General features: G+C 42.0%; 1 protein-coding gene and 1 pseudogene across 1 annotated transcript; both read right to left on the reverse strand.

Annotated features, from left to right (window-relative positions):
- Positions 1 to 1,435: 1,435 nt before the first annotated feature.
- Positions 1,436 to 10,914, reverse strand: LOC109875796 (olfactory receptor 146-like). The gene is made up of 7 exons (XM_031808159.1): positions 10,820 to 10,914; positions 10,318 to 10,499; positions 9,838 to 9,890; positions 8,058 to 8,279; positions 7,440 to 7,556; positions 4,901 to 5,098; positions 1,436 to 4,151 (listed from the first exon to the last, which is right to left on the reverse strand). The coding sequence occupies exons 2-7, from the start codon at positions 10,459 to 10,461 to the stop codon at positions 3,896 to 3,898; spliced, it is 990 nt and encodes a 329-aa protein (XP_031664019.1). The 5' UTR covers positions 10,462 to 10,499; positions 10,820 to 10,914; the 3' UTR covers positions 1,436 to 3,895.
- On the reverse strand, positions 7,708 to 7,836 carry LOC116358197 (uncharacterized; annotated as a pseudogene).
- Positions 10,915 to 11,604: the final 690 nt, after the last annotated feature.

Consider the following 11,604-nt stretch of genomic DNA (forward strand, 5'->3'; position numbering starts at 1 on the left):
GTTTATAGAACAGGCCTGGCGGATGCTGTGACTCATTGTGAGTTTATTGAACAGGAAGCTGAGTGACTCATTGTGAGTTTATTGAACAGGAAAGTGAGTGACTCATTGTGAGTTTATTAAACAGGAAGCTGAGTGACTCATTGTGAGTTTATTGAACAGGAAGCTGAGTGACTCATTGTGAGTTTATTGAACAGGAAGCTGAGTGACTCATTGTGAGTTTATTGAACAGGAAGCTGAGTGACTCATTGTGAGTTTATTGAACAGGAAGCTGAGTGACTCATTGTGAGTTTATTGAACAAACTGTTGGAAAAAAAGGTGTTTGACCAAATACAATGCTTTTTCTCTGTAAACAAATTAACAAGACTTTCAGAATGCTTATAGAGAACGGAACTCAACATGTACTGACACAAATGACTGATGATTGGTTTAAATAAATATATAATAAGAAGATTGTGGGAGCTGTACTGTTAGATTTCAGTGCAGCCATTGATATTATTGACCATAGCCTGTTGTTGAAAAAACTTAAGTGCTATGACTTTTCAATCTCTGACATATCGTGGATTCAGAGCTATCTATCTAATATAACTCAAAGGGAATTATTTAATGGAAGTGTCTCTAATGTCAAACATGTAAAGTGTGGTGTACCGCAGGGCAGCTCTCTAGGCCATCTACTCTTTTCTATTTTCACCAATGACCTGCCACTGGCATTAAACAAAGCATGTGTGTCCATGTATGCTGATGATTCAACCACATACTCATCAGCAACCACAGCTAATGATGTCACTGATACCCTTAACAAAGAGTTTCTGGGATGGAATGGGTGGCCAGTAATAAACTGGTCCTGAACATCTCTAAAACTAAGAGCATTGTATTTGGTACAAATCATTCCTTAAGAGCTAGACCTCAGCTGAATCTGGTAATAAATGGTGTGGCTGTTGAACAAGTTGAGGAGACTAAATTACTTGGTGTTACCTTAGATTGTAAACTGTCACGGTCAAAACATACAGATTCAGTGGTTGCAAAGATGAGGAGAGATCTGTCCGTAATAAAGAGATGCTCTGCTTTTTTAACACCACACTCCGAAAAGAAAGTTCTGCAGTCTCTAGTTTAGTCTGATCTTGATTATTGTCCAGTCATGGGGTCCAGTGATGCAAGGAAAGACCTAGCGGCAGCTGGCCCAGAACAGAGCGGCACATGTTGCTCTTCATTGTAATCTGATTGTAGCTGATATAAATACTATGCATGGCAGTCCCTCTTGGCTAAGAGTTGAGGAGAGACTGACTGCATCACTTCTTATTTTTATGAGAAACATTAATGCGTGGAAAATCCCAAATTGTTTGCATAGTCAACTTACACACACACTTATCCCACCAGGCATGCCACCAGGGGTCTTTTTATAGTCCAGAACAAATTAAAGAAAACGTACAGTATTAAATATAGTGTAAATATTTTACTTTTTTTTTCATACCACTTCACTTCATTGAGTGAAGCAACAATACAATAATTCACTATGCCAGATACACTGTAGTTACACATAGCGTCCTTCCAATCAAAAAATGAAATATATATAAGTTGCAACCGAGATAGCAAAAGAGAGATATAAATGCATTTGAGACTTCAAGTACTTCTAAATATAACTATATCTAAATATACATTAAATATATTAAACCGTGATATCACACTGATATATGTTATTTATTGAATGGCTATAAAGGCTTATAGACATAATATACTGAGCCTTCAGAATGTATTCACACCTCTTGAATTACCACACATGTTGTTGTGTTACAGCCTGAATTTAAAATGGATTCCATTCAGAGGTTTGGGTCACTGGCCTCCACACAATACCCCATAATGTCAACGTGGAATTATGTTTTAGAAATGGTTACAAATGAATTCAAAATTAAAAGCTGAAATGTCTTGAGTTAATAAGTATTCAACTCCTTTATAATGGCAAGTCCAAATACGTTCTGGAGTAAAAATGTGCTTAACAACTCACATAATAAGTTGCATGGACTCCCTCGGCAATAATAATGTTTAAAATGATTTTTGAATGCCTACTTAACCTTTGTATCTTACACATACATCTGAAAGGTCCCTCAGTCGATTTTTCAATCACAGATTCAATCACGAAGACCAGGGAGGTCTTCCAATGCCTCGCAAAGAAGATTTGTTGATCGGTAAAAATCAACAATAACAAAAGATAAGACATTGAATATCCCTTTGAGCTGATGAAGTTATTCATTACACTTTGGATGATGTATCAACACCCCCAGTCACTACAAAGATACAGGCTTACTTACATGCTGTCATGCCCTGATCTGTTTCACCTGCTCCTTGTGATTGTCTCCACCCCTTCCAGGTGTCACTGATTTTCCCCAGTGTATTTATCCCTGTGTTTCCTGTCTCTCTGTGCCAGTGTATTTATCCCTGTGTCTCCTGTCTCTCTGTACCAGTGTATTTATCCCTGTGTTTCCTGTCTCTCTGTGCCAGTGTATTTATCTCTGTGTTTCCTGTCTCTCTGTGCCAGTGTATTTATCCCTGTGTCTCCTGTCTCTCTGTGCCAGTGTATTTATCCCTGTGTCTCCTGTCTCTCTGTACCAGTGTATTTATCCCTGTGTTTCCTGTCTCTCTGTGCCAGTGTATTTATCCCTGTGTTTCCTGTCTCTCTGTGCCAGTGTATTTATCCCTGTGTTTCCTGTCTCTCTGTGCCAGTGTATTTATCCCTGTCTCTCTGTGCCAGTGTATTTATCCCTGTGTTTCCTGTCTCTCTGTACCAGTGTATTTATCCCTGTGTTTCCTGTCTCTCTGTACCAGTGTATTTATAGTCTTGTATGTTTTTCAACCAGTGTTTTTCCCCCGTTCTCCTGCTTTTTGCTATTCTCCTTTTTCTAGTCCTCCAGGTTTTGACCGTTGCCTGTTTCTGGACTCTGTACCCACCTGCCTGACCATTCTGCCTGCCTGACCAGTCTGCCTGTCCTGACCCGGTGTCTGCCTGACCATTCTGCCTGCCTTGACCACGAGCCTGTCCTGACCCCGAGTCTGCCTGACCATTCTGCCTGTCCTGACCACGAGCCTGTCTGCTACTCTGTACCTCCTGGACTCTGATCTGGTTTTGACCTTTGGCCTGTCCACGACCTCTTGCCTCCTTTTGGATGAATAAACATTGTAAGACTCCAACCATCTGCCTCCTGTGTCTGCATCTGGGTCTCGCCTTGTGTCATGATACATGCGTTCCTCCTAACTCAGTTGCAGGAGAAGAAGGAAGCTGCTATTTCACCATAAAACAGTTGCAGATTTTAATGGCTGTGAGAAAACTGAGGATGGATCAACACCTTACCTTACCTTACAGCCTGAAAAGAAGGAAACCTGTGCAGAATAAAGATATTCCAAGACAGGAGTCCTGTTTCCAATAAGGCACTAAAGTAAAACTGTAAAAATAAATGGCTAAGAAGTTTAACTTTATGTCCTGAATACAAAGTGTTATGGTTGATGTAAATCCAACTCAACAGATCACTAAGTACCACATATTTCCAAGCATGGTGGTGGCTGCAACATAGGTATGCTTGTCATCTGCAAGGACTAGAGTTTATTAGGATAAAAAGAAACTAAGCACCGGCTAAATCCGAGAGGAAAAGCTGGTTCAGTCTGCTTTCCAAAAGACACTGGAAGACAAATTCACAGTTCAGCAAGACAATAACCCAAAACATAAGATCAAATATACACTGCCATTGCTTACCATGGTGACAGTGAATGTTCCTGAGTGGCTAAGTTACAGTTTTGACTTAAATCGCCTTGAAAAATCTATGCCAAGACTTGAAAATGGCTGTTAGGTGTGAATACTTTCAGAAGGCACTGTAAATATATTCTTTTTAAGAGAAAAAATTCAAGTACTTCATGTTGGTTTGCCCTGCGTCACAGCTCTTTGGGCCCCTCTTCTGAGCATCTTCTTGGCTGATACCTTAAACTCCTCCGTCTTCAGAACGTATACGATGGGATTGAGCATTGGTGGCAGTATCGAGGTCAGGGAGAGGTTGATGATCCGGGCGTTGGTTGGTATGATGGTGTAGAGAGAGTACGTGAAAATAATGGGCAGGTAGAATATGGCCACCAGTATTAGGTGTGAGGTACATGTCTTAATGGCTCTGAGTCTGGGGGAGAGGGGGAGAGAGGGGGAGAGAGAGAGAGAGAGAGAGAGAGAGAGAGAGAGAGAGGTGGACAGAGAGAGAGATAAAGAGTGGGAAAGAGAGCGTGAGAGATGGTAAGAAAGAGAGGGAGAGAGAGAGGTGGAGGGAGAGAAAGAGAGAGTGAGAGAGACAGAAAGAGGTGGACAGAGAGAGGGAGTGAGAGAAAGAGAGGTAGAGGGAGAGAGAGAGAGACAGAAAGAAGTGGATTGAGAGAGGGAGAGAGGGAGAGAGAGAGGTGGAGGGTGAGAGAGGGAGAGAGACAGAGAGACAGAAAGAGTTGGATGAGGGAGAAAGAGGTGGAGGGTGAGAGAGGGAGAGAGAGGGAGAGAGAGGTGGAGGGTGAGAGAGGGAGAGAGAGAGAGAGAGAGAGAGAGGTGGAGGGTGAGAGATGGAGAGAGAGCGAAAGAGAGAGGTGGACGGTGAGAGAAAGAAAGAGAGAGAGAGAGAAAGAGGTGGACATAGAGAGAGAAAGAAAGAGAGAGCGAGAGCGAGAGCGAGAGCGAGAGAGAGAATGTGTGTCAGTACACCATGTGATTATCTATACAGTTTAATTGCATTCTCAATATTTCCCAGCATTTATCATTCCTGTAACAAGTCCATAACTAAAAACATATTTCTGAGGCCTCACACCAATCATCATATGGTCCGTTCTGGCTTGGACAAGTCTACTTACTGACTTGACTTGACTTATTCCAATCAGTATTACTTCTCACCTGTCCTGCGGCAGTGTGACGGTGAACAGGGCGTGTGTTATACAGATGTATGATGATATGATGAAGATCATTGGGAGATAGAGAACTATACAGGGGTTGATTTCGCTCATCGCTATGTTAGGGACCACGTTAGAACAGGGGGCCGCCAGACGGAACAGGGGACCGTGGTCACAGAAGTAGCTGTTGATCACCAGAGACCTACAATACAATACATTATATACCATGTTATTACCCAGATATTAGAGCGAACAACAGAAATGTGTCAAAAAAATTCTCAACCAGCTATTGGTACACCTCCGCCACTGGAATTCCTCTCACATTCAAGATGATTAAAGGAACATAAAGAAACAATTCCAGAACTTTTTGGAGATCGAACTGCTTCAGAAATGGGTTTTGCTGGTTGGAACAAAAATAGTGCTTCTGCTCAGAACAAAACATTTGGAAAATAATTTTGGTTTTAATCCCTGATTGTGTGTAGATGGTTGAGAAATTTAAATTAATATATTTTCAATTCAGGCTGTAACACATCAAAATGTGGAATAAGTTAGGGGGAATTTACAAAACGTTAGCAAACCTTCCTAGTTTAACCTCCTTTTGCCCTCAGAACAGCCTCAATTCATTGGGACATGGACTCTACAAGGTGTGGGAAGCGTTCCACAGGGATGCTGGCCCATGTTGACTCCAATGTTTCCCACAGTTGTGTCAAGTTGGCTGGATGTCCTTTGGGTGGTGGACCATTCTAGATTCACACGGGAAATTGTTGAGCATGAAAAACTCAGCAGCATTGCAGTTCTTGACACAAACCGGTGCGCCTGGCACCTACTACCATACCCCGTTCAAAGGCACTTAAATATTTTGTTTTTCCCATTCACCCACTGAATGGCACATATACATAATCCATGTCTTGCTTGTCTCAAGGATTAAAAAACATCTGTAACATGTCTCCTCCCCTTCATCTACACTGATTTAAGTGGATTTAACAAGTAACTTGTCACACCCGCCCTGCCTCACCTGGAGCTCGAGGGCGCCAGGATCCCAAGCATTACGCACTCAAGCCCCTATCAGTACCCACACCTCACCTGGAGCTCGAAGGCGCCAGGAACCCCAGCATTACGCACTCAAGCCGCCATCAGTACCCACACCTCACCTGGAGCTCGAGGGCGCCAGGATCCCCAGCATTACGCACTCAAGCCGCCAGTACCCTGCCTTCCCCCATTTACGTGGATCTAAAACTTCTTAGGGAGGCAAGGGGGCAGTATTTTCACGTCCGGATGAAAAGTGTGCCCAAAGTAAACTGCCTGTTACTCAGGCCCAGAAGCTAGGATATGCATATTATTATTAGATTTGGATAGAAAACAGTAACGTTTCTAAAACTGTTAAAATAATGTCTGTGAGTATAACAGAACTGATTTGGCAGGCAAAACCGAGGACAAACCTTCCAGGGGGAAAACAATTGAGGTCATAGTATTTCCCAATAAGTTTCTATGGGAAGCCCTATTTAATAGGAACCTGGTTGCATTTCCTATGGCTTCCACTAGATGGCAACAGTCTTTAGAAATTGTTCAATGTTTTTCTTTTGAGAAATTAAGAAGTAGTGCTGTTCTTTGTTTGTGTCCAGATGGATTCTACTGTTTGGTGCGAGCTTCACGTTGTTTTTATCCGGTATTGGAAACAGTTTATCCAGTCTTAAATTTTGTCGATTATTTACTTTTTAGGATACCTGAGGTTGGATTAGGAATGTTGTTTGAAATGTTTGGACCAAGTTTACAGGTAACGTATTAGATACTTTGTAGTCATGTTGGAACCTGTGTATTTCTGAAACAAACGCGTCAAATAAACAGACCTTTTGGGGATATAAAGAAGGAATTTATCGAACAAAACTGAGACATTTGAGATTACAAAAAAAGAAGATCTTAATAAGTAATGCCTTATATATATATATTATATCGTTATTTCTGACTTTTGTGTCGCCACCTGCCTGGTTGAAAAATGACTTTCATGTGTTTGTATGCCGGGCGCTGTCCTCAGATAATCACATGTTTTTTTTTAAATCTGACGGCGATGACAATGAACAAGAAGTTAAGCTTTATTTTGATGTAATACACTTATATATTCTTGAAGTTTGAATTTGGCTCTCTGCAATTTCACTGGATGTTGTCAAATCGATCCCGCTGACGGGATTGGCGCGCGAAGGGATCAATATCAGGTTTAAACAAGTGACATCAATAAGGGATCATAGGTTAAACCTGGATTCACCTGGTCAGTCATGGAAAGAGCAGGTGTTGACCCGCACGTCTTGATCAAGTCTGTCAATAAACCAGCGGGAGCATTCATCAACGTAAGGATATATTATATTTTACTATGTTTATATCTACTATATTTGATCATGAATAGATTTTTTTGCACTAGCAAGTCATTGGACTGGAGGTTCGTACGTCTGAAACCAATAGTTTGACGTGATTTAACAGATAAATCTATACTTCACAGAAGCTATGCTTTTGCGGTGGAGTCGGTGCACTACAACACGATACATACTAACCTACAGAAAGAGAGCCGGGTGATGAGACACACAGAGATCAACACCATCAACACAGCAAACGCCCAGGCGGCCCCCGTCAGCTGGAGCATGGACCTGTGAGTGATCATCATGTGGTACCTGGAAAGAACATTACAATGGAACTTTGAGAGTTGATGACACAGCCCCTCTGGTCATTTAATAGCATCTCTGTGGGGGAAAAGATGTTCAACTTTATCATGTTATTATCGTCAATGTCTTATATGATTTGTCTTTATGTGTTTTTCATTTTATAATTATTCAGTCGAGATTCCCACATTTGGGGAACTTGCAGGGGTCAGCACGAACAGAGTGCATTGGCCGAACCTCACCCTGGTAATCCTCCTTTGTGATCAAGGTGTTTCCCCTGTCAGGTAACTATATCCTTATATATGATTTTAAAAGAAGTGAATCCATGTTAAATCATATTTCTTTTATATAATACATTTAATAAATACATTTGAATAAATTGTCAAATCAAATTATTAAATTCAAAATTTTTACAAATTATACCATATTTTTTTTATCCCAGAAGGGTAAAATTAAATAGTGTTTCTGAATGTTATTTTAATTGAGTTAATAATGTGATGTATTATCTGAGACCTGAGCGGGTAGCAGATGGCCACCAGTCTGTCATAGGACAGGATGGTGAGGTTGAAGGACTGCATGGTGATGAAGAGGAAGACGAAGAAGAGGCTCGTGAGACACTGGTCGTAGGAGATGAGCTGTCTGCTGAACAGAAACATGTCCAGCAGCTTGGGAACCAGGGCCGTGCTTTCACACACGTCTGTGAAGGCCAGGTTGAACACAGCGATGTACTTGGGGCTGTAAGGTCAGAACATAGATATCTTTTAATATTAATGTAAATATCACGTAACGGAGATCGGGGAGCAGGGCCGTTCACGGTTAATATAAGTAATATAATAATAATATAATATAATAATATAAGTATTATGTAATGGAGGCGCCCCACAAGGGTGCGTTCTGAGCCCTCTCCTGTACTCCCTGTTCACCCACGACTGCGTAGCCACGCATGCCTCCAACTCAATCATCAAGTTTGCGGACGACACAACAGTGGTAGGCTTGATTACCAACAACGACGAGACGGCCTACAGGGAGGAGGTGAAGGCCCTCAGAGTGTGGTGTCAGGAAAATAACCTCACACTCAACGTCAACAAAACTAAGGAGATGATTGTGGACTTCAGGAAACAGCAGAGGGAACACCCCACTATCCACATCGATGGAACAGTAGTGGAGAGGGTAGTAAGTTTTAAGTTCCTCTGCGCACACATCACAGACAAACTGAATTGGTCCACTCACACAGACAGCATCGTGAAGAAGGCGCAGCAGTGCCTCTTCAACCTCAGGAGGCTGAAGAAATTCGGCTTGTCACCAAAAGCACTCACAAACTTCTACAGATGCACAATGGAGAGCATCCTGTCGGGCTGTATCACCGCCTGGTACGGCAACTGCACCGCCCTCAACCGTAAGGCTCTCCAGAGGGTAGTGAGGTCTGCACAACGCATCACCGGGGGCAAACTACCTTCCCTCCAGGACGCCTACACCACCCGATGTCACAGGAAGGCCATAAAGATCATCAAGGACAACAACCACCCGAGCCACTGCCTGTTCACCCCGCTATCATCCAGAAGGCGAGGTCAGTACAGGTGCATCAAAGCTGGGACCGAGAGACTGAAAAACAGCTTCTATCTCAAGGCCATCAGACTGTTAAACAGCCACCACAAATATTGAGTGGCTGCTGCCAACACACTGACTCAACTCCAGCCACTTTAATAATGGGAATTGATGGGAAATGATGTCAAATATATCACTAGTCACTTTAAACAATGCTACCTAATATAATGTTTACATACCCTACATTATTCATCTCATATGTATACGTATATACTGTACTCTATATCATCTACTGCATCTTTATGTAATACATGTATCACTAGCCACTTTAACTATGCCACTTTGTTTACATACTCATCTCATATGTATATACTGTACTCAATACCATCTACTGTATCTTGCCTATGCCGCTCTGTACCATCACTCATTCATATATCTTTATGTACATATTCTTTATCCCCTTACACTGTGTATAAGACAGTAGTTTTGGAATTGTTAGCTAGATTACTTGTTGGTTATTACTGCATTGTCGGAACTAGAAGCACAAGCATTTCGCTACACTCGCATTAACATCTGCTAACCATGTGTATGTGACAAATAAAATTTGATTTGGAGATCGGGGAGCAGGGCAGGCTCCCACACACATGTCTGTGAGGTCCAGGGGAACTGGGACTTCAATAAGATAGAATGTCCAATTAAGGCTGTTATACACTGTATTGTGTTAATGAGATTAAAGAGGTCTGATTACCTGTGGAGACTGCGGTCCACGTAGATGCCAGTCATGACGAAGGTGTTGCCCACCTAGACCCAACACACACACACACAGCAGAAATGACCCAAAATGGAAGTTCTTAAGTTAGTAACACCCTGGACCAGAGCTAGTAAGTAACACCCGGGACCAGAGCTAGTTAGTAACACCTTGGACCAGAGCTAGTTAGTAACACCCTGGACCAGAGCTAGTTAGTAACACCCTGGACCAGAGCTGGTTAGTAACACCCGGGACCAGAGCTAGTTAGTAACACCCGAGACCAGAGCTAGCTAGTAACACCTTGGACCAGAGCTAGTTAGTAACACCCTGGACCAGAGCTAGTTAGTAACACCTTGGACCAGAGCTAGTTAGTAACACCCTGGACCAGAGCTAGTTAGTAACACCCTGGACCAGAGCTAGTTAGTAACACCCTGGAACAGATGAAGTTAGTAACACCCTGGACCAGAGCTACAGCCTTACCAGAGAGATGATGTAAACAAAACAGAGGAAGATGTAGTAGTATTTCATGTCGGGGACGGCTATGAAACCACTGATGAAGAAGTAAGGGGGTCGGATGATGTCGTTGACGTCTGTCTGGTTAGGGTCAGAGGTCAGGGAACTCATCCTGGAGGTGTTGACGTCTCCCTCTGGCTGGTGATAATCTGTGGAAATACATTATCCATGAGTGCATTATTACAAATAAAGATATATTCAAAACTGCACATTAATTCACCTGTTGACAAAAACATAATTGAAGCATCGTTAGTGGAAAGGGAATTATCCAAGTTCATCAAAATTGTAAATAATTTATAATAATAAATCAATTAAATTGTATTTATTTATGTATTCAATGTTACTTCATTTGATACCAGTTGCTAAAAAATAGTTAATTAAACCACTCACTTCAGACATCAAACTAAATACCAGAAAGTCATCTCCATCAACTACTAAAGCTATCATGTAAATGTAAAGCTGAACCCACCTCCTCAGGTGATATGGTGGACCTGACAGCCCAGGTCTAGTGTGAGTACCTGGGCAGAGACAACAGGCTTATATACTGTATCATCATTACCTGCTGGTCATTAGTACAACACATAGAGTTACATCACTGGTTCCCAATCCTGGTCCTGGGAACCCAAAGGGATTCACATTTTAGTTACTGCACCAACACACCTGATTCAGCTAATCGACTCATCTTCAAGCCTTTGATTAGATAAATCAGGACAAAAACCTAAATGTTGTTGACCTTTTGGGAAACACTGAAACAGCTAACGACACGTATAATAAGGTATTCTGTTAGTTTTGTAAAATCTAAAATGTGAAATGATACTTGACATAGATTTAGTGAAGTAAAACGGTTGTATTCCCCAGCTCAGAATCATGAATCAACTCATCTTTGGACTGTGTTGTCGGTCACCAGATTGCTATCAAATCAAATGTATTCATGAAGCCCTTCTTACATCAGCTGATGTCACAAAGTGCTGTACAGAAACCCAGCCTAAAACCCCAAACAGCAAGCAATGCAGTTGTAGAAGCACGGTGACTAGGAAAAACTCCCTAGAAAGGCCAAAACCTAGGAAGAAACCTAGAGAGGAACCAGGCTCTGAGGGGTGGCCAGTCCCCTGCTTGCTGTGCCGGGTGGAGATTATAACAGAACATGGCCAAGATGTTCAAATGTTCATAGATGACCAGCAGGGTCAAATAATAATAATCACATTGGTTGTCGAGAGTGCAACAGGTCAGCACCTCAGGAGTAAATGTCAGTTG

Source organism: Oncorhynchus kisutch, linkage group LG28 (assembly GCF_002021735.2).
Source record: "Oncorhynchus kisutch isolate 150728-3 linkage group LG28, Okis_V2, whole genome shotgun sequence".
NCBI classification, from domain to species: Eukaryota; Metazoa; Chordata; class Actinopteri; order Salmoniformes; family Salmonidae; genus Oncorhynchus; species Oncorhynchus kisutch.